This window comes from Podarcis liolepis, assembly GCF_965112155.1.
Source record: "Podarcis liolepis genome assembly, chromosome: 5".
NCBI classification, from domain to species: domain Eukaryota; kingdom Metazoa; phylum Chordata; class Lepidosauria; order Squamata; family Lacertidae; genus Podarcis; species Podarcis liolepis.
Genome location: NC_139556.1, coordinates 98,035,689 through 98,058,927, shown reverse-complemented (window position 1 = coordinate 98,058,927; position 23,239 = coordinate 98,035,689). Strand labels below are relative to the sequence as shown.

At 40.6% G+C, this 23,239-nt stretch overlaps 1 protein-coding gene across 2 annotated transcripts in view; it reads right to left on the bottom strand.

The window, feature by feature from the left end:
- Positions 1-22,070, bottom strand: part of LOC310707297 (cytochrome P450 2J2-like) — a gene marked incomplete at its 5' end in the record, with an annotated part of 33,828 nt that extends 11,758 nt beyond the window's left edge. Inside the window, 4 exons of one of the 2 annotated variants that reach the window (XM_083504313.1) lie at positions 914-1,074; positions 1,539-1,688; positions 8,960-9,122; positions 21,903-22,070. In XM_083504313.1, the coding sequence (XP_083360439.1) occupies positions 914-1,074; positions 1,539-1,688; positions 8,960-9,122; positions 21,903-22,070 (642 nt within the window). Of the gene's footprint in view, positions 1-913; positions 1,075-1,538; positions 1,689-7,626; positions 7,716-8,959; positions 9,123-21,902 lie in introns of those variants that run through there. The other variant, XM_083504314.1, reaches the window with a different exon arrangement.
- Positions 22,071-23,239: the final 1,169 nt, after the last annotated feature.

Genomic DNA, 23,239 nt, shown 5'->3' with positions numbered 1-23,239 from the left:
CCTGAAACTTACTAGTGATGCTCCCAAAATTTAGGTAAAGGTAAAGGGACCCCTGACCATTAGGTCCAGTCGTGGCCGACTCTAGGGGTGTGGCTTTATTGGCTGAGGGAGCCAGTGTACAGCTTCCAGGTCACATGGCCGGAAATTTAGAGATGCATGAATTCCAAAATTTAGAGATGCATAAATATTTACGGCACAAAGGTTCAAATACTGCCATTGTATATTCCAGGCAGACAACCTTCACACCCTCAGCAAAATGTAGCCATGTGGAGTTTATGGATCTAGCCAGCCAGCCATGCTGTCCTTGCATTTCCAAATTATATCACCAACATGTCCTGGTCTGTGGTCTGTGTATGCTCAGTGCTCATTTGGATGTTTGGCAAGTCAATGTGCCATAGTAGGTCCCTGCCCCCAATAATATTTGTCTTTCTTAAAACTTGAAGATAGCCCGGGATCTTAAATTGGTCCAAAATATGGCTGCCAAGACATATGCTCATCAATCAAGTCCTATAAGCCTTGATATACAGTGAGCAAAGAATAGAAACATTTATTTTTCCATAATGACAATAAAATTGTAGAATTCTCTTCTTGAGAAGATTATTTTGTTCACTGCTGTTTACTTAAGGTGGGCTCTAGACAACTTGTTCTGAAAGGTTATTGTTCCATTTTTATCCAATTTTTTCTCCAAAGAGTCCCTTGTGGTTGGACATAGTCTCCTTATTCTTTCTTTCAATTTTTATAATAATCTTGAGAAATTATTTATGCTATGAGATCGTAAATAGCCCTTATCTCAGATTCGATTTAAACCTGAACTCAGTTTTCCAACGCTCTAACTTCTATCGTAATTGATTCCAGGGATTTAAGGCACTTGGGAGACCTGTCAGGCTCAGTAGGAATGAAAATGACAACTCACAAAATGAGCAAAGCTACACAGATATTTTAGGAGAAAATCCATGGCTTCCATCAGCTTCTGGAACCTTTTATCTTCAAGAGCAAACAGGTGCCCAAAAGCCACAGCACATATCACGTTGGAGGCTGAATTAGTGATGGGCACGGAGGGGTCAAGTGGTTGACCTGCAAAATAAAGTTATACTAATGTGAGTTCAGCCACTCCTGTTCATACGGAGAATGGTATTTTATGGTGGACAAGAGAAACTGCAGGGATCTCCAGCAATTTGTTTATTAACATCAATTAATTAATTGATTGGTTGGTTTATATACCACCCTTCATCACAAGATTCTAGGGTGTTTCACAGAGTAAAAATACAAGATAAAAACACAGGTAAATAGTTAAAACAAAATAACAAAACATTCCATAAGCACATTTAAAAGGCTGTAGAATATTAATCAGCCAAACACCTGTTTGAAGAGGAACATTTTTTCTTGGCACTTAAAGATATATAATGATAGCATTCCATTTAAGGCTCATTAGGAATCAAACAAAACATATCACATTCCTTTCCAAAATGTACAGAGGTTATACACAAAGGTTTCTTCAGACATATGCCAACCCAGCACCATCACCTATCATCACATACCCTTTGAACGTGCAAAGACCTCCACGAGCTGATGGGCTTCCTCTTCTATTTGGTGCTCCATGCCTTTCCTCCCCAGTCCTAGCTTCCGCATAGTAACAATACCAAACCGTCTTTGTTGCCTCCAGGTGTGACCATTTGATAATATAATGCCTATGAAAAACCAGTGACAATAGTGGAAGAAGGGAGAACTTTAGATAATCCCGAGGAAGTTAAAAAGTGCTTTATAAAATATTGTAGTTACAGATAGGTAGCCGTGTTGGTCTGCCATAGTCAAAATAAAAAAATTCCTGCCAGTAGCACCTTAAAGACCAACTAAGTTAGTTCTTGGTATGAGCTTTCGTGTGCATGCACACGAAAGCTCATACCAAGAACTAACTTAGTTGGACTTTAAGGTGCTACTGGCAGGAATTTTTTTATTTTTAAAATATTGTAATAAGCTATATAAAGCAGGAACTGAGACAGAGGATGAAATAAAAGAGTATTTATGTGGAAAAGACATACCTAAAATTAAGAAAGAAAAGATTCAAGACCTAAACTCTCCAATAACCATGACAGAGCTACATCAAGCAATAATTAAGATGAAATTGGGAAAATCCCCAGGCCTGGATGGAATCACCATTATCACCTATGAAGATACTTTTAAATAGAATACTAGAAGACGGGAAGATTCCCAATACCTGGAAGCAGGCTCATATAGTAGTAATCCCAAAACAAGGACGAAATAAGGAGTTCATAACCAATTATAGACTAATATCATTACTTAATAATGACTACAAGATTTATGCACAAATATTGGCAACAAGATTAAAAACAGTTTTGCAGGACTGTATAAACAAAGAGCAGGCAGGGTTTTTGCCGGGCAGGAAAATGAGTGATAATATAAGAACAGTGATTGATATGATCGAGTATTTAGACATGAAACCGAATAAGAAGGTAGCCTTTGTATTTGTGGATGCGGAAAAGGCATTTGATAAAGTTTCATGGAAATTGCTAAAAATAATATTAGACCAGATGGACATGGGAGACCAAATTACAAGAGGCTTAAAAGCAATCTATGAACAACAAGAAGCAAATATAATAATAATAATGACATGACTGATTATTTTAAAATACAGAAGGGCACCAGACAAAGGTGCCCGCTCTCACCATTATTATTCATTTTGGTTTTGGAAATACTAAATCAAGAAATCAGACTAGACCAAGAAATAAATGGAATATCCTTAGGGGAGAAAACATATAAAATAAGGGCATTTGCTGATGATTTAGTGTTAATGGTGGAAAGCCCAAAGGAAAGCATAGCAAAGGCTCTAGAAAAAATTGAAAACTTCGGAAAGGTTTCAGGCTTTGCTTTGAATAAAGAAAAAATGAAACTAATGGTAAAAAACATGGGAGACCAAGAGAAAAGGGAACTGGTAGAAAAAATTGGATTACAAATTTGTAAAAATGTGAAATATTTAGGAATTCAAATAACAATGAAAAATATAAATTTGTTTAAAGATAATTATAAAAATTTTGGGAAGAAATAAAAAGAGAAATGGAAATTTGGACAAGATTGAACTTAACACTCTGGGGTAGAATTTCGGCTATTAAAATGAATATCTTACCAAAATTCCTGTTCCTTTTTCAAATGATCCCCATAATAGGTAAAGATGATTGTTTTAAAAAATGGAAAACGGATCTAACAAAATTTATAAGGCAAGGCAAAAATCCACGGATCAAACATAAATTATTAACTGACATAAAAGAATGGGGTGGCTTTGGACTCAAAGACCTGAGAATATACTACAATGCGGCAGGCTTTAGTTGGATCAGAGACTGGATTACATTAGATAATAATGACATTTTAGACTTGGAGGGATGGAACAACAGATACGGTTGGCATGCCTATCTAATTTACAACAAAGTGGCGGTGCTTAAAGACTTTCTAAGGTCATGTAATTAGAAATTTGTTATATAAGGTCTGGGTGAGACATAGAATGTTGTTAGAACTGAAAACCACATGGTGGGTTTCACTGTTAGAAGTAATATCTGTTAAAAAGAAAAATACGATAGGAAGATTGGCGACATACCAGCAGCTCCTAAAGGAGGAACAGGGCCAATTAAAATTAAGACCATACGAAGAGGTGACCCAATACTGCACCACGTGGTTACAATATCATCAAATTGCTCAAATATTTAACCAGGATAAAGCAATAGGATTTGAAAAAGAAGAATCAAAATTACAAAAAGTATTATTACAAAACTCGAAAAAGAGTATATCCAAAATGTATAATTTATTATTAGAATGGGAGTTAAAGGATGAAGTAAAAAAAGTTATGACTAAATGGGCATGCGATATAGGTTATGCAATTCAGCTGGACCAATGGGAGAAATTATGGAAATGTGATATTAAATTTACGGCATCTTACACAATCAGAGAAAATTTGATGAAAATGGTGTACCAATGCTACTTAACTCCGGTAAAATTGGCTAAAATTTACAAATTAAAATCAAATACCTGTTGGAGATGCAAAAAAGAAATAGGAACAATGTTTCACATGTGGTGGGAATGCCGACCTATTAAACAATTTTGGAATGAAACATATGAAGAAATCTAAAATATATTTTAGTAAAAAACCGGAGGCATTCCTTTTAGGTATAATCACAAATGATATTCCTGACAATCAAAGGAAAGTATTCCTTTATGCAACAACAGCTGCCAGGATGCTTATAGCAAAAAACTGGAAAGGGAGAAAAATTCCATCAATGAAAGAATGGCAAATTAAATTTTGTGAATATATAAATCTGACAAGACTCACAGCATTTATAAGGGGACAATCAGACCAGAAATTATTAAAAGAATGGGGATGTGCTAAAGAGTATATGGAGTAAGCATATTGGCATGTAATGAATGATGCTTTGAAGGGTTAAAGAAAAAGAAAAATTGTGTAAAAAGTATAAAGATAGAAGTAATCTACATTAGACACAGCAATTTAGAAAGAGTAAAACTTTTGAGGTCTTAGAACAAAGGCAGGAAGTCAATATGTGTATATGTATGTAATGACTAGATTAGAATGAAGATATGGTTTTATTTGTAGATGTGTGCTTTTTTCTTTTTCCCCTTTTTTCCTTTTGTGTTCTGTTTTTCTTTCTTGTTTGTATAGTTTCATTTTGGATTCAAGGTTTGTAATTTTTGTTGTAATTTGCATTGAAAATGAATTTTATTTTTAAAAAAGAAAAAGAAAAAAAGAAAAACCAGTGACAAATTATTGCTCTCAGAAATTAGTGTTAGAAATTAAGTTCCTAGCCCAGAACTGAAGTTCATGCCTTTGCATGTAAGATCTGCTTAGTCTCTGTAATACAAAGAATTACTAGTTGATTCTGACTCAATTTAATGCATGAGTATCTCTACAATATAGGCCAGCATTGCTTACTTTACACAATTCCCACCAGAATGTCACTTTCCGTTGCCTTTCATCATTTAGAAGTTCATCATTGGTTCACCCCCAAGTTTTAGCTGTCTCAATTTGTGTGCTAGTCTGATTGTTTCAGAAGTTCCTCCACTTTGCAGTACCAGCAAAAAGTGAGATCTCTGGACGTCTCTATCAATTTTGACTCTTGTGGGGAAAACTGGTACCTAATATGCTGGTAATTTCTGCAACAAAGACTGAACTTGCAAGTACAGTATTTTTCGCTCTATAGGACGCACTTTCCCCCCTCCAAAAATGAAGGGGAAATGTGTGTGCATCCTATGGAGCAGATGGAGAGCAAGATGGTGAGCGCCGACCCCTCTCTCTCTCCACACTTCAGGGATAGCCGCCTGAAGCCTTTGGAGCACAGCAGGAACTTGCGCTGCGCTCCAAAGGCTTCGGGTTCCTTTTGCTGAAGCCAGGAGAGGTAGCTATTCCTCAAGCCTTTGGAGCGCAGCAGGAACTCGCGCTATGCTCCAAAGGCTTCGCAACCTTGCCGCCGCTCCCGGACCTGTTCTGGGGGTTGGGGTCGGGGGAAGCTCGGGCTTCCCCCGCCCCAGCCCCACGGCTAAAAACGAAGCCGCGCGCAGCTTCTCCTAGCTGGAGAGGAAGCCAAGACAGCCAGTGGGATGGATCCTGCTCGCTGTCTTGGCTTCTTTGCTCTTTGGGGCTGGGGGAAAAAATAATTCCCCCCCTTTATTCCCCCCCTAAAAACTAGGTGACGCTATGGTTCGGTGCGCCCTATGGAGTGAAAAATACTGTATCACATGAGCTTTCTCACAACTTTAAACCCCAGCAGACACCCCCCACAGTTTTTAAGGATATAATTTAACTGATGTGTAATGTTGACAAGTTTCCATCTTTCCCTGGAAGGAAAAAAATTCACTTCTCATTTGGGAGATGAATGGATGCCAAGTGTTGCAGAAGGATAAAGGAGTTCTCTTGCTCCTAGTCACCCTGACCTGACAGGTTAGTTTCTTGGCCAAAGCAACAGACCACACCTAAGCATACCATGAGTCTATTGACAGCCCTGTTGTATAGCGCCAACATTCAGACTTTTCTAAGTAAACATTTACCAGCAAATATGTCAGCATCTCCCAATGAGATAAATTTGATTTGATTCACCTATTATTCCTAGCATGGCTATCAAAGGAGTTGGATGTGATAATCAAATAGAAATCTGATTGTCTCAGAAGTTCCTGCACTAATGTGTCAGTGAAAAGCGAGATCTCTGGAAAGCACTTCAAAATTTGACTTTTGTAGGGAAAACTGGCATCTGATACACTGGTAATTGTGGGCCCAGCCAGAGTGCCACCCACTTCTGGGTCAATGTCTACATGTAATATATGATTAATAACTCAGACAAACAACAATCTGGATTAAAAATGCCCATAACTGTTTTGATTACAGATGTAACTTTTTTGATTACAGATGTAATCTGTGATCCATGCCTCTCCAAGACGTTGATCATCCTAAGGCCACTGCTGGAAGCCCTATGACTTATCTCCCCCATGCTTGGCTTCAGGACAGAGACATCCACCAAGACCACTTTAACAGGGTACGCTGAAAATGGTGCAGGATCACTACTGGGTGATGCACCCCACACTTGAAGACCAGGATTCCACCCAATACCTTAACTGTTGCTATGGGGAAGGCAGAACCTCTACACCAGCCAATTTGTTTACAGGGAAATTCCTTCCCAGCCCTTAATATGGCATTTGCAACCATTTGCAACCGTAGTAAGGTCAGGAGATATACGGGAAGCAAAATAAGGTTAAACAGTGAATGAAGGGAATAGAACATTGTTAAAGCAGCAACCTGAAAAGCAGAAAACATTTTAAAACCCCAAAATGACCTGAATAATAAGAAAGGTTAATGACAAGGGAGGAGGGGGGAGTTTTGCTCCTTGTCTGACTGTGCTGAGGCAGGATGGCGCTGCCAGCTTTTCTGCCTCGCTAGAAGTGAGGCCACAGCCAATGCCATTCCAGCCAGCAAGGCGCATCACCCCAAAAGAGCCCACTAACTGGCCAATTTGAAGTGCAGCAGCTGGTGGGAACTTGAGCCAGCTGCTCAAGGAGGCCAGTGAGAATTCCCCCAACAGCCGCCTGGCCATGTGCACTCCATCCTCACTGCCCAGGGATGGCAACCGAGTGAGAGAGGGCACAACAGCCGCCCACCTGAAGGGAGAGCTAAGTGTCAGGGATGCATATGGTTGCTCACGAGTAAACAGCCAGGACTCCAACCTGCCTTTTTACAGGTTTTATTAGCTGCAAACTATATACAGTGGCGCTGGTGACACGGGTGGCGCTGTGGGTTAAACCACAGAGCCTAGGACTTGCTGATCAGAAGGTCGGTGGTTCGAATCCCCGTGACGGGGTGAGCTCCCATTACTTGGTCCCTGCTCCTGCCAACCTAGCAGTTCAAAAGCACGTCAAAGTGCAAGTAGATAAATAAGTAGCGCTCCGGCAGGAAAGTAAACGGCGTTTCTGTGCGCTACTCTGGTTCGCCAGAAGCGGCTTAGTCATGCTGGCCACATGACCCGGAAGCTGCACGCCGGCTCCCTCGGCCAATAAAGCGAGATGAGCGCCGCAACCCCAGAGTCGGTCACGACTGGACCTAATTGTCAGGGGTCCCTTTACCTTTATATACAGTGCAGAAGCCCAAAGTTCATGTCTGCCTCAGTCACTAGCAGATTCCGAGAGTGGGTTCTTTCTGTCCCCTCCCCAGCTTAAGAACCTCGACACCCCCAGTCTCCTCCTCCTTTCCTTGCGTTTGACTCCCTTGCGAAAAGTAGGTGATGGAAGCTGCATGTCTGTTTCCCTATCAACCTGCCTGGCAGTGGTGCTAGGGCTCGCAGTGACCTCTGTGAGCCTTTGCCTCACTTCCCCCTCCTTTCCTCCTCCGTTTCGCCGGAGGCTTTGCTCTCACCAGTCTCTGACGAGGTGTTACTACTCAGCAAAGTAGGAGGCTCCCTGTACGTTTCTGCCTTCCTCCCCGCTTTCCATGGCAGTCCCCTGACACTAAGCAACAAATTTCTGCAGTGAACACTGAACTTGAAGGTATCACTTGAGCTTTCATAGAATGTTAAACACCAGCAGTAAACTTCAGTCGAAAATCCATTTCAGCTAAGATTTCCACACTGTTTTTAAGGATATAATTTCACTGGTGTGTGATGTCAATAAGTTATTTTTCTACTGGCGCCACCAGACTGGTGTTTTATTGAAGGTGTGTATTCTGCAACATATTCTGGACACAGCAAAAGCCAGTTGGGCAGTTCTCTCATCCTGGCAAAGGGACTGAGAGTGAATTGGGTGCCAAACTGGCACCAACACTGGCTCCATCTCCAAGGGCATAGAGATGCCATGTATGAACTAACCTTGCAAGTCCAACATGCTCAAAGGAGTGCTGGCTTGCTCCCCAACCTAGGAACTCTGCTCACTTACTGCAATAAAAGCTGTGTGGGATGTTAGATCAACATCTTAGCTAGCACTTAGCCAGGTGTCTTTACCTCTTATATACCTGCTACACCTTGTAACCTGTGCCTTGGCAATGCACCAGTCTGATGTAGGCATCAAAGCCTTGGGTAGAAAGAGCGAGGAATTCAAGTTCTTCATCCAGCACTGAGATCCAGGCCAGTAAATGCATTAAAATGGCAACAGGCAACAAACTTCTGCCTGCAGCTGACTCTTACCACAGTGCACTACAATTGCTACTTCCAGAGAGCACTTGCTAGAGGCACTGGGTTGTATTCAACAATGTTAGAGTAGACCCACTGAAATTAATAAACCTACATTGGTCATGCCAATGAATTTCAGTGGGTCTACTTTGAATAGAACTAGTGTTGTCTACAACCCATTTCCTATTGAGTGCAACATTAATAGAGAAGCTCTGTTGTTCTGTTTTTCCAGACAGCGCTTTAAATGTTTTCCCTGGGGAAAATACCAGTGGAAATTCTCACATTTCACTACTTACCCTTTCCTTTTCCTACAGTCATAAGGAAAGGAGTACGTGGTCGGTCTTCAAAATATTCAGAGTGGTCAACGAGTGCTTCTTCCACTGCTCGGAATCCAGACAGCACTACAAAGGGCAGATGCCCTACCCAAAGGGTGTAAATGTTTCCATATTGCTTTGCCATCTACCATTTGGGTCAAAAGAGAGGAGAAGATTGTTATAGTCAAAGAAAGAAGATACTAATTTGAACCTAAAACATGAGCTTCATCCTTCCTCCATGGGTGTAGCCAGGATTTTTGTTAGGGGGGCAGGCCTTTTGTTAGGGGAGGCAGAACCTCAGTTAGCTATGTATTTTTTATTGATTTTTATTGATTTAGGGGGGCAGTATGAGCTCCTTTGACAGTGGAACGGTCTCCCTTGGGAGGTTGGGGACTCTCATTCCTTGGAGGTTTTTAAGCAGAAGTTGGATGGTCATCTGTCATGGATGATCTAGTTGAGATTCCTGCAGAGGGTTGAAATAGATGACCCTTGGGATCCCGTCCAACTCTACAGTTCTTTGATTTTATAATCTGCCTCTCTCTAATGGATCTGGTCTGATAACTTGGAGCTAAATGGTACCTTTGGGGATACCAGAACTGAGCCCAGTGACCACTTATTGCACCGAAAGAAAGTCAAGACTGCACTCCTGGCAATTGCATTTGAATACGCTAATTCATTTCTTAATGTATGCACATTTAAATTTGACCCTTAACTTCTGAAAATGCTGACGTGGGAAAAGGAAAACGTCTGAAGAGGAACAGGCATAGGCTGGGCTAGAGCACTGATGCAGGTTTCTGACCCACAGTGGGTCACAGCAAGAAAATTGCCACCATACAAATATATGGGTAAGAAATTAAGATATGCTCCCCCAAATGCATGTTTGGGTTAGAAATTATTAGCAATTTCAGATGTTTTAAAAGTTAATACATTCATATCTGATGATGTCGTAATTTTGTATTTTTTAAAAGAGTTTCCTCTAGAAAAAAATGACTTATAAATGTATTCAATAAACAATAAAATAAAGTATGGGTTGACAAAGAGTGAATTCTTCTGGAGAGGCAATAGAAAAGTCCCTGTTCTGTTTGTCTCTTGTCTACACGTGAGCTGTAGCTCCCCTTGGCTTTACTAAAATGAGTTTACGAGCTTCTGCTTCACTGCCAAGAGAATTTGGTGCCCATTAATCAGTCAGAAGGGGAGTGCTACACAGTGTTCTAGGTCATGTTGCAACATACACTAGAGAAGAAGGAACACAAGTTCCAGAGCAGGCTTCCTCAACCTAGGCCCTCCAGATGTTTTTGGCCTACAACTCCCATGATCCCTAGCTAGCAGGACCAGTGGTCAGGGATGATGGGAATTGTAGTCTCAAAACATCTGAAGGGCCTAGGTTGAGGAAGCCTGTCCCAGAGCTTATTGTAATAAACTGTTTTATTAGCTCAGCTTCCTGTTTTGATTGGTTCAGAGAGATGCCTCCTTCGTCCAGTAGCTATAAGCAGCACACACAATAATAATATTGTTACAAATCTGGGGTAACAGACTTTGTGGGTGCAAGGGCTCTCATAACTTCTAGAGTTAGTAATTGTTCAAAATTAATAAAGGAGTAGAAATTAGTAGAAGAGAAGATGCCAGACCAGGGCCTCAACTGCAATAGAAGCTGCTAAGAATGTGAAAAGGTGCTGGAAGCAAGTCATTAACACATCAATGGCAACCATTTCCAGGGCAGGAGGTTACAGGAAATATGACAACACATGGAGTAAATCTGCCCTTTTTGAGAAAAGGGTCTGGAGAACAGACCCTCCAAGTGTCCCTATTTTCCAGGGTCATCTTGGTTTCTGATTTGATCCCAGAATGTCCTGCTTTTCCTTAAAAGGTAAAGGGACCCTGACCATTAGGTCCAGTCATGGCCGACTCTGGGGTTGCAGCAGTCATCTCGCTTTATTGGCCGAGGGAGCTGAAGAAGAAGCTTCCGGGTCATGTGGCCAGCCTGACTAAACCGCTTCTGGCGAACCAGAGCAGCACACGGAAATGCCATTTACCTTCCCGCCACAGCGGTACCTATTTATCTACTTGCACTTTGATGTGCTTTTGAACTGCTAGGTTGGCAGGAGCAGGGACTGAGCAACGGGAGCTCACCCCGTTGCGGGGATTTGAACTGCCGACCTTCTGATCGGCAAGCCCTAGGCTCAGTGGTTTAGACCAGTGTTCCCCAACCTTGGGCCTCCAGCTGTTTTTGGACTACAACTCCCATCACCCCTCGCTAGCAAGACCAGTGGTCAAGGATGATGGGAATTGTAGTCCAAAAACAGCTGGAGGCCCAAGGTTGGGGAACACTGGTTTAGACCACAGAGCCACCCGCGTCTGGTTTTCCTTAGGATGTCCCTATTTTCATTGGAGAAATGTTGGAGGGTATGGAGTTATCCAACCCTCAAGTGGTCTGAAAGCAATCCTGCATAGGGGGACTTCCGGTCTGATCGCAAGGTGGAAGCAAGCGGACTTTCCCTCGGGAGAGGGAGGCCAGCTCCTAGAAGAAAAAAGGGGGTGCTAAAAGGGTGCCTTAGCCCCCCAAAACCCCGCTGAAAGGATATTCAGGGGGTCGGGATCCCAGCGCTGCGGCTAAGCGATTCCCCCGGTCGCCAGGTATCCTCTTTTAAGAGTAGACGAGAGCGGCGGGGTAGAAGGGCTAGTAGCGGGACGCCATTGCCAGCTTCTAGGAGCGAAGCCCCGAGCCTGCCCACTGGAGCGATCGGCTTTCCAAATTAAAAGGAATCGATTGGGGAATTTTGGAAATGACTAAATCTTGTTGATTTGGACCTAATTCGATGCAGACAAAGGGTAAACAGGAGGTCAACTTTGTCTGAAATGCGAAGTGCACACTCGGACTATTATCAGTGCGGAGCATAACTGTAAGTAAAAAACAAATGGAGGCTGTTTGGCAAGTGGAACTATCTCATTTTTTTGCTTTTAATCTTAGATATTTTAAATGGATTTACTTGAAGAATAAGACAGTGGGGGGGGGGGAGAAGATTGAGGAGATAGAAGAAATAATTTCCTTCTTTTATGTTGTGGAGGTTTAAGATGTCGAGAAAGGATCTTGAGAGCGGACTATTTTACTTTCGATTTTCAATGAACTGGGAAGCTCCTATTTTTAGTTGTTTTTTTCTATCCTTATTTTTGTAGCACCGTCTAATAAGAAGATAAGACCTACTTTTTATGTGTTTGGCTGTGAGAGTGAACTTTGATATATTTGGGACGTTTAATTGGACTTGCCGCTAAAGCTTTAATGGTGGGTGAAAACCTGCCCCTCACCACTCTCTTTGTTTAAGAGGAAGAAAAGAAATGCCATTTTAACTGATTTTTGGATATATGGGCAGATTGGATTTGTGCTTTTTCCTCCCTATCTATTCTTCCCTCCTGGAACTTGGACTGGTTGTACTTTATTTTTTTTGGTGGTTCTCTGTTTTTGTTCCGATTTTTTGTTTGGAAGAATCTTTGTTTGTTCTCCTTGGGTTCCTGTTTTTTTTTGGATTTAAAGGATTTAAAGGATTTTAAAACAGAAACTGGTGTGTTTGTTGGCTGAGTGGTTTGGAATCATAAACATAATATTGGATTTGGCCATCCAAGTGGCGAGAAGAAGTGAAAATATTAATTGATTTGGATGTTTACCTTCAATTTTTATTTCCTTGGTTAAAGAACTGTTAATAACTATTGAGCGCCATCTAGTGGATTACCATATAAATACAACCTCCACAGAACTGAATTTGGATTAAAATTATATATTGCCCCCTGGTGGACAATATAGATGAATATAGATGGAAATTACATAATTATTTTTAAAGACTTCGGTTATTGAAAAAAACGGAACCAATATCAACAGCTGATGCAAGCTTTGAGGAAGAAGAAAATTGAATTCAGATGGGAATTCCCAGAAGTAGTATTATTTGCCTACGAAGGAAAAAGACATAGGCTAACAAGATTTGATGAAATGGACAAATTCCTGAGAAGATATAAAGAACTGGGAGGAGAAGATGAAGAGGCAGCACTAGCAGAGGCAGGAGCTGGAGGAGGAGGCCCACAAGAATCTGAGGAGGAGGGAGAAGAAAGGGAGGAAGAAGAGGAGAAATAAGATTTAAAGACTATTATTATAAATTAATCAGAAATTAATATGGCGTTGAAATTATGGACCTGGAATGTGAATGAGATGAATGAGAAAAAAAGAGAAATAAAATTCAACAATAGTTGAAAAAACAAAACTTAGACATTATTTGTTTACAAGAGACACATGTGATGAGAAAACATAGAAAAGTTTTAATAAATAAAAAACTAGGAAATGAATTTATTTCATCAGATAAAATCAAAAAGAGAGGAGTGGTATTATATATTAAAAACAAATTAGAAGCACAGCAAATCTTTAAAGATGAGGAGGGTAGAATTGTGGCAGTACAAGTTAAGTGGCAAGGTGAAAAAAAAATTGTCGGAGTATATGCACCAAATGGAAACAAAATGGACTTTTTAAAAGATTTAGAGGAAAAACCATTTGAATATCTGGATCAAAAGATTATAATAATGGGTGATATGAATGCAGTTGTGCCAATGGAGATGGACAGATTAAGAGCAACAGGTAAATCTAAAGAAGGAAAATTACCAAAGACATTCTTTTCAATGGTAGAGAACTGCAATTTAATAGACATTTGAAGACTGAAACACCCATTAGAAAAACAATTCACTTATGAGTCAGAGGCAAATCAATGAATGTCAAGAATTGATCAGATATGGATAACTAATGAGCTTACTACAAGAATTATAAAGATTGAAATTCAACCTAAGGTACTTTCAGATCATAATCCAATAAAATGTATTTTAAAAGGATATGAGGAAAAATCGTTCCGGTGGAGACTAAATGAAAACCTTTTTGATGATCAAAAAGTTGCAGAAGAGGCACAAAAGTGTTTAAAGGACTATTTTCTAAATAATATGAATCAAGGAACAAAAATAAGCAGAGTTTGGGACGCTAGTAAAGCGGTAATGAGAGGTTTCTTTATTCAACAGAATTCAATCAAAAATAAACTTAGAGAAAAAGGGAAAAAAGAAATCTCAAAACAAATAATGGAGAACGAGAAGAAATTGGTTAGTAGACCTGAAGATAAAAAGCTCAAATTGAACATCAAAGCATTACAAGCACAATTCTCAATGATAATAAACAGAGAAGTAGAATGGAATATTAAAAGAATGAGACAAAGGAACTTTGAATTTGCAAACAAATCGGGAAAATTGCTAGCTTGGTAGATAAAAAAAAAGGAAAGAGCAAAACACCATACATAAAATAATCGTGGAAGATAGACAGATTGATGATCCGAAAGGGATAAGAAAAGGATTTGTGGACTTCTATAGACAACTATACAAGAGAAAAGAAAAAGGGAATATCAAAAAAATAGAAGAATATCTAAAAGAGAAAGGGGTGCAGAAAATTCCGACAAAGGAAAAATGTAAATTAAATGAGATGATAGAATTAGAGGAAATAAGAACTGCAATTAAAGAATTAAAAAGTGGAAAGACACCAGGACTGGATGGATTCAGTGCAATATATTATAAAGAAATGAAGGACATCCACTTGTACCTTTAAAAGAAGTTATGAATAATATCTTAACAAAGAAAGAAATACCAGAAACTTGGAAAGAAGCGTATCTCGAAGAAAATGTGTGTGCAATGGTGGAGATGGCTGGCGCGGCTGCGTTTGAGCAGCAAGCCACGCCCCTGCTGAGCTTCCCTATTGGGTGCCCAACTGGGGAGGGGCGTGGCGCCAGCCCTGGAGTTGAAACAGCGGGCGGATTTAGGCCGATTTCACTTTTGAACAATGATTATAAGCTATTTGCAAATATATTAGTAAACAGGTTGAAAAAGGTTTTGAAGACGCTATTACATAAAGATCAGGCAGGTTTTCTTCCAGGCAGACAAATGAAAGATAATATCAGGAACATAATTAATGTTATGGAATATTTGACTGCCAGGAATGATAAACAAGCTATGCTAATAATAATAATAATAATAATAATAATAATAATAATAATTTATTTGTACCCCGCCCATCTGGCTGGGTTTCCCCAGCCACTCTGGGCGGCTTCCACAGAAACCAAAAAAACACTAAAATATCATACATTAAAAACTTCCCTGAACAGGGCTGCCTTAAGATGTCTTCTGAATGTCAGGTAGTTGTTTATCGTTTTGACATCTGATGAGAGGGCGTTCCACAGGGCGGGCGCCACTACTGAAAAGGCCCTCTGCCTGGTTCCCTGTAGCTTTGCTTCTCGCAATGAGGGAACCGCCAGAAGGCCCTCTGCGCTGTACCTCATCGTCTGGGCAGAATGATGGGGGTGGAGACGCTCCTTCAGGTATACTGGGCCGAGGCCGTTTAGGGCTTTAAAGGTCAACACCAGCACTTTGAATTGTGCTTGGAAACGTACTGGGAGCCAATGTAGGTCTTTCAAGACCGGTGTTATGTGGTCTCGGCGGCCACCCCCAGTCACCAGTCTAGCTGCCGCATTCTGGATTAGCTGTAGTTTCCGAGTCACCTTCAAAGGTAGCCCCACGTAGAGCGCATTGCAGTAGTCCAAGCGGGAGATAACTAGAGCATGCACCACTCTGGCGAGACAGTCCGCGGGCAGGTAGGGTCTCAGCCTGCGTACCAGGTGGAGTTGGTAGACAGCTGTCCTGGATACAAAATTGACCTGCGCCTCCATGGACAGCTGTGAGTCCAAAATGACTCCCAGGCTACGCACCTGGTCCTTCAGGGTGTTGGTGTGGACGCAGAGAAAGCCTTTGATAATATTTCTTGGGATTTTATGTTAAATTTTTTTGAAATGATGGAGATGGGACAAATGTTCTTAAATGGTATTAAGGCAATATATATGGATCAAAAAGCTAAATTAATAGTTAATAATGTGATGATGGAAAACATAAAAATAACTAAGGGTACAAGACAAGCTACTAGCATGAGTTTGATCAAACTGCGGGAGGCAGTGGAGGACAGAAGTGCCTGGCGTGCTCTGGTCCATGGGGTCACGAAGAGTCGAACACGACTAAACGACTAAACAACAACAACAAGACAAGGCTGTCCTTTATCACCATTGTTATTTATTGTGGTCCTGGAAGTTTTCTTAAGGGCTATCAGAAGTAATGATCAGATAAAAGGGGTAATGGTGGGTGTGAAATAATATAAGGTTAAAGCTTTTGCGGATGATGTAGTATTACCTTTGAAAGACCCCATGAATACAGTAACAGAAGTGCTGAAAGAAATTGATCAGTTCGGCCAGCTGGCAGGATTTATTTTGAACAAGAAAAAAAACAAAGCAATTATCAAAAATATGGATCAGGAGGCAATCAATAGATTACAGCAACAAACAGATATAGAAGTGGTCAAGAAAGTTAAAAATCTTGGAGTATGGTTAACCCCCAGGAGTATTTATTTATATCAGAATAATTATGTTCCAACTTGGAATAAGATTAAAAGGGACCTAGAGGTGTGGGGGAGAATGAAATTGTCATTTTGGGGAAGAATTGCAACGATCAAAATGAATGTGCTACTGAAGATGTTATTTTTATTTCAAACGGTTCCAGTAATCAAAGGGGCAGCAATTTTTAAAAATTGGCAAAGAGAAATTTCAAGGTATATCTGGCAGGGTAAGAAGCCGAGGATAAAATTTAAGATATTGACAGATGCGAAAGCAAGAGGAGGCTTCGCCCTGCCAGACTTGAAATTGCATCTTGCCTCTGTTGGTTGAAGGAATGGATGAAATTAGAAGATACCTTTGTTAGATTTGGAAGGTTTTGATAATAGATTCGGGTGGCATGCGTATTTGTGGTATGTCAAGAAACGTGTACATAAAGGATTCAAAAACCACATCATAAGAAGGTCTCTGATTGAAGTGTGGGAAAGATATAAAAACTTGTTGGAACAAAAAACTCCATATTGGTTATCGCCGCTAGAGGCGATGAGTGTGAAGAGAGTCAATATGACTGGGGGATGGGTGACATATGAGAAGCTAATAAGTAAAAGAGAAGGTAAATGGAAAATGAGACTATTTGAAGAAATTAAGGAATATGTTAATGATTGGTTGCACTTTTTTCAAATTAAGGAAATGTTTAAAAAAGATCTGAATCAAAGGGGTTTTGCTGATAAAGAATCAAAATTTCAGACAGAAATATTGAATAATGATTTTAAAACTTTAGCTAAAATGTATAAGATATTGTTGGAATGGTGCACAAAGGATGAAGAGGTAAAATCAGTTATGATTGATTGGGCCAAAGATCTAGGACATAATATACAAATGGAGGACTGGGAAAAATTATGGAAAAAAGGTTTAAGATTTACTGCATGTACAACTATAAAAGAAAATGTGATGAAAATGATGTATCGATGGTACGTAACACCGGTAAAACTAGCAAAAATGTATAAGTCAAGTAATAAATGTTGGAAATGTAAAGAAAAAGAAGGTACATTTTATCATATGTGGTGGGAATGCAAGAAAGTAAAAAGCTTTTGGGAAATGGTTTATAATGAATTGAAGAAAATGTTGAAATATACATTTAGAATCATAGAATCATAGAGTTGGAAGAGACCACAAGGGCCATCGAGTCCAACCCCCTGCCAAGCAAGAAACACCATCAGAGAACTCCTGACATATGGTTGTCAAGCCTCTGCTTAAAGACCTCCAAAGAAGGAGACTCCACCACACTCCTTGGCAGCAAATTCCACTGTCTAACAGCTCTTACTGTCAGGAAGTTCTTCCTAATGTTTAGGTGGAATCTTCTTTCTTGTAGTTTGGATCCATTGCTCCGTGTCCACTTCTCTGGAGCAGCAGAAAACAACCTTTCACCCTCCTCTATGTGGCATCCTTTTATATATTTGAACATGGCTATCATATCACCCCATAACCTACTCTTCTCCAGGCTAAACATGCCCAGCTCCCTTAGCCATTCCTCATAAGGCATCGTTTCCAGGCCTTTGACCATTTTGGTCGCCCTCCTCTGGACACGTTCCAGTTTGTCAGTGTCCTCCTTGAATTGTGGTGCCCTGAACTGGACACAGTACTCCAGCTGAGGTCTGACCAGAGCAGAATACAGTGGCACTATTACTTCCCTTGATCTAGATGCTATACTCCTATTGATGCAGCCCAGAATTGCATTGGCTTTGTTAAGAAACCAGAAGCATTTTTATTAGGCATTACAGGTAATGAGATAAATAAGAAAGAAAAGAAGTTATTTCTATATGCAGTGACAGCAGCAAGAATACTGATGGCCCAGAAATGGAAACAGGAGGAGCTACCTACGATAGAAGAGTGGAGAACAAAAATGATGGACTATGCAGAACTGGACAGAATGACAGGAAGGATCCAAAATCGACAAGATCAAAGATTTACAGAAGATTGGGAAAAATTTATTGAATATGTGCAAAAATTAAGTGATAATCAGATTACGTTTATAAGTTTTAATGAAGCGTTGTGATGGGAGAATGTTATAATAAGTACTAAAAATGGGAGGAAGTTTATAGTAATATGGAAGAAATGTGTAAAAAATGTGGTCTGAAAGCAATCCTGCATAGGGAAGTTTTTTAAATGTTTAATGTTTGTGTGTGTGTGTCCCTGCGTCCCATTAAGATGTGTGGGGTATAAATAGTAAAATAATCATCATGGAATGGGATGTCTCTATTTTCATCAATGTTGGAGGGTATGGGAGAAGGTGGGGCGAGCAGACAGAAGATATTTCATTTTGCAATGTGTTCAGGGAACAAGGAGGAGGCAATGGGTGGAACTCCATGCAGCATTGGCTGGTGGAGGCTGCACCAGAGACCAGGGGCCATGACTTACTGCTGCTTTCAACCCAAGCTACGAGAGAAGCACAGCTATACTCTTGCAGTGTATTGTTCTGCACTCCCCCCACTGAAGGCTTTAGGTGTAAATATGTGTAAAATAAACCATATTTCTTAAAGACACTAGTCGCCGCTGTGCCTCAGTTTTCCAATGGAAACTCAACCCTGGGTAAGCACATGGAACTCCCTGGAATCTTGCTATGCTACCGCTTGGCAGAGATTTGGGGTAGCATGAAATATATATACAGTGGTACCTCGGTTCCTGAACACCTCTGTTGTTGTACGTTTCGGTTCTCAAATGCCGAAGACCTGTAAGTAAATGTTTCTGTTTTCGAATGTTTTTCGGAACCTGGATGTGTGACATGGCTTCCGCTGAGTGCAAGAAGCTCTTGCAACCAATGGGAAGCTGCACCTCGGTTTTCAAACAGGCTTCCGGAACGGATTACCTGTGTGTGTGTACCACGAGGTACCACTCTGTGTGTGTGTCCAATATTTTCCCAATATTACCACAGTTTTGCCAATTATACAGATTCCATTAATATTAAAATAATTCCAGTTAATTCCAAATGTATACAATTTAATCAAAGTGGTTTTTTGATCAATGTTTTTGTCCAGTTATTTTATTGCTGTGGTTCATATTTCTTATTAACATCTAATTACATTTCGGTTGGTATAATGATTAAGATAACAGCTGCATTTTCAGTGATTACTATTTGTGTTAATACCTTATCTTACTTTCCATAGTAATTCAAATGAGGTGCTCTAAATTATTTTCCCTTTCTCTGCTTGCGTCAGTCTGAATACATCCAGTTACAAAGTCCTTGGCCTTTGTCTGCTGTCCAGTTCTTGAAATTCCTCCTACTGCTGTTGTCTGTCAGCATAGCTGGGGTGGGGCTATAATCCCGGAGAATTCTCAAAAAAATTTATTAGCTCCCTCCCATCGTGCTCTCATCTTGCTCAGTGTTTCTGGACAATCTCATACTCCAACAGTCCACTCTTTCTCACTACTCATTCAACATCTAGAAAATTTCCACAGCCCAACAAAGAGGGATCCAGCTACCACTGCAGGGGATCTTGGAGTACTTTCATTTAAATTAATCACCATCAAAGTCTCCATGCCTCCCTTATCCATGACCCCAAATTCCTTTCATCTTTACAACTGCATTTTGGCCAAAGTCCACTTAAGCTGTGTCTCTTCTCTGTTGTTTTTAAGGAGGGTAGGGAAAGTATACACTCTAATTTCCCAAAATAATCCATTCCAGCATTAGAGCTCTCCCCTCATCTTTTTAAACCACACACAGCTAACTGTTCTTTTAATCACACATTTTATTCCATACTGCAATCCAACCTCATTTTGTATCTTTAAAATTTTGCGTTTGGAGAGAGTTGCTGAATCATTAATAAAGAAACTCAAAGTAAACAAGAAACCAGACACCCCCCTCTCCACCATCCACCACCCACACCGAATAAAATCTTTCCTCGTTCCAAACCTCAGATCAATGCAGCTGGGTAATTCCACAGTTCTGGTGACAACCCACCCACCCTCTTCTTAAAAACCCCGAAGGAAGGAGAGTCCATCACCTTCCTAGGGAGTCCATTCCACTGTCCAAGACATTGGAAAATTCTAAAACACTGGACTTCCGCTTGAGGCGCCATGGAAAATGGCTGAAAATTCCATTGCTCCGGTTCTCATGGGGTAATTAGAGGCTGAGATGGGAGTAATCAGTCTCCCAAAATCTTCATGGGGGCACAGTCTCATCCGCAGATGCCCAACAAACCAGCCCCAAATTCAGAAGGAAGGAGGGGCTGGGGGCACTGGATGGAAAGCCCCCGAGAGAGTCTGGCTCTCTTGGACGCTGTCTCTGTGAGCGAATCAAGTTCCATTTCTTAAGATGAAAAATTGGATTTAAGTTTTGGACATGCTTTGAGCGAGGAGGGAGGAATTACTCTGCTAATTAACCCAGCCACTGAAGTGCCAAAAAAGACTGAGTGAAAGAAGGACTAACATCTAAGTTGGTATGTTGGAATCGAATGAAAAGGAGGGGAGAGCCTCTCTTATTAATGTACTTTGCTTTATTATATTATTTGGCCAAAAAACAAACAAACCCCAGAAGAACTGTTTACATTAACTATAACAAGCGAGATTGGAAAGTTTTGTATTTGTTTATATAATATGGCTCTAAAATTATAAACTGTTTGGAAATAATAATACTATATAATTAAGGCTTTTGATCTTTGATTTGTTTGGAAGAGGATAAAAGATTCTCCAAGGTGTGGACATCAAACAGAAGCAGAATCTCATTAGCCGCTGGAGAGATGTTAAAAAACTTTGGACAGTTTCCTAGAATCTATGTGGGAGCTGTGTTGCGCTTTTATTTTGGAAACCCGCCATGATTGGAAGTCATATCAGGCTGCAGGATTACAAATAGCCATAGAGGGCGGTGAGCCTTTAATATGTCATTATATTTGTGTTTATGGTTTGATTTGGTAAATATCCCCTGGAAAGGCTAATGTTTGATGCAACTGGTCTGGGAAAAGCAGACGCTTAGATCTGATTTTATCGGAACTGAGTGAAGATGGCAGCTGCCAGCAGCAAAAAGACTTTTGGATTGATTTGGCAGAAACACCAGCATGTGAGGAAATGCTACGAACTTACAGAGGGGAATCATAGACATAAAATCCACACAGAAATACATCATTGTTTGTTTTAACTCGCTTGTGGGAACAATTCAGAGGCTGTGAAAGAATGAAGCTCAACAACAGAAAGAATTAGAGGAACCATCGGAAATGACTATGAAAAGCAGTAGAAGTATGAGATGATCAGAACCCTCCGAACTTGAAGCATGGGAAGTCCTATTAAAAATATATAATTTGGCAGAATATTCAGACTATTTGATATGTATATGTATAATTTGGAATATTTAATGTGATTTGATTGGATTGTTAAAGTGGAAAACTTAATAAAAATGAATTTAAAAAGGAAAATTATAAACCATCATAATGGCTGGGGAAAACAAACAAAGCAACTCTTAACATTACATTAAGTTATTGCTAAAAAATACATACCTTGCTGAAAGTATCTTCACGAAACTTTACCCCAGTCCTCCACATGCTTCCAATGAGAGGAAGCTGGAGAGGTCCTGGAGGATAGTGCCTATTTGACCAGAGCTGTTTCAGGAAGTCCAGAATCAGAAGAGCCACCAGGAGAGCAATAAAAAATGCCCATATCTCCATCCTTGCTATCACTTTCTCCTTAATTCTTCCTAGGATGTCTGATGAGGTTCACTTCTCTTTCTCTAAGGGCTTCTTCCTTTCTGCAGGGACCTCAGCACTGCACTGGAGAACATTTATAATTGATAGGTTGGGAAGTGGCTAGCTTGTTTTGTTTTGTCGAGGAGTGAAAAGCCACCCTGGAACTGCTTGTTCAAGATTTTGGGCTTGTCCACTCTGGAGCAATAATAATAATAATAATAAATTTTATTTATATCCCGCCCTCCCCAGCCGAAGCCGGGCTCAGAGCGGCTAACAACAGTAAAACGATAAAACATTCTAAAATCATTTCATTATAAAATTAATTCCAATCAAATTAATGGCATCCATTGGGCTAGAGGTTCTGTGAGGATTGCCAAAGGAGGGAGTCAGGCTGTGCCCTGGACAAAGGCCTGGTGGAACAGCTCTGTCTTGCAGGCCCTGCGGAAAGATGTCAAGTCCCGCAGGGCCCTAGTCTCTTGTGACAGAGCGTTCCACCAGATCGGAGCTACAGCTGAAAAAGCCCGGGCTTTGCTTGAGGCCAGCCTAACCTCTCTGTGGCCTGGGACCTTCAAGATGTTTTTGTTTGAAGACCGTAAGTTCCTCTGTGGGACGTACCAGGAGAGGTGGTCCCGTAGGTACAAGGGTCCTAGGTATAATGTGAACTTGAAGTTGTTTGTGCTGACATCCACTGCAGAGAACTGTGATCTTGTACATTTCCCCCCAATGCATTTGCATTTCCCTGACCTGGGGATAATCCAGTAAACCAGGTCAGGGAAATTCACATACATTGGGGGGAAATATATATATATATATATATATATAGATATATATATTTCCCCAATATATTGTTGTTGTGGGGGCTACCAGGGGGCGCATTGGAAGATGGCCAACAATAACATCTCTCCGACCCACACGAGGTAATTAAGAGGCTGATATGGGAGTATGCAGCCTCCCTTGCCCCCCCAAGGGAATGGGGGGGGGGCTGCCTTGCCTGCTGTGTCCATAATTGACCCCAGGATTCGAAAGAATGGGGTGAGGGCACTAGGCATGAAGCCCTCGGGTGACGTCGGCTCTCTCGGACGCTGTCTCTAATCGTGCACTGGTTTGCATCAGCTCGAAATATATAATTGGAAAAAGAAGCAAATGCACAT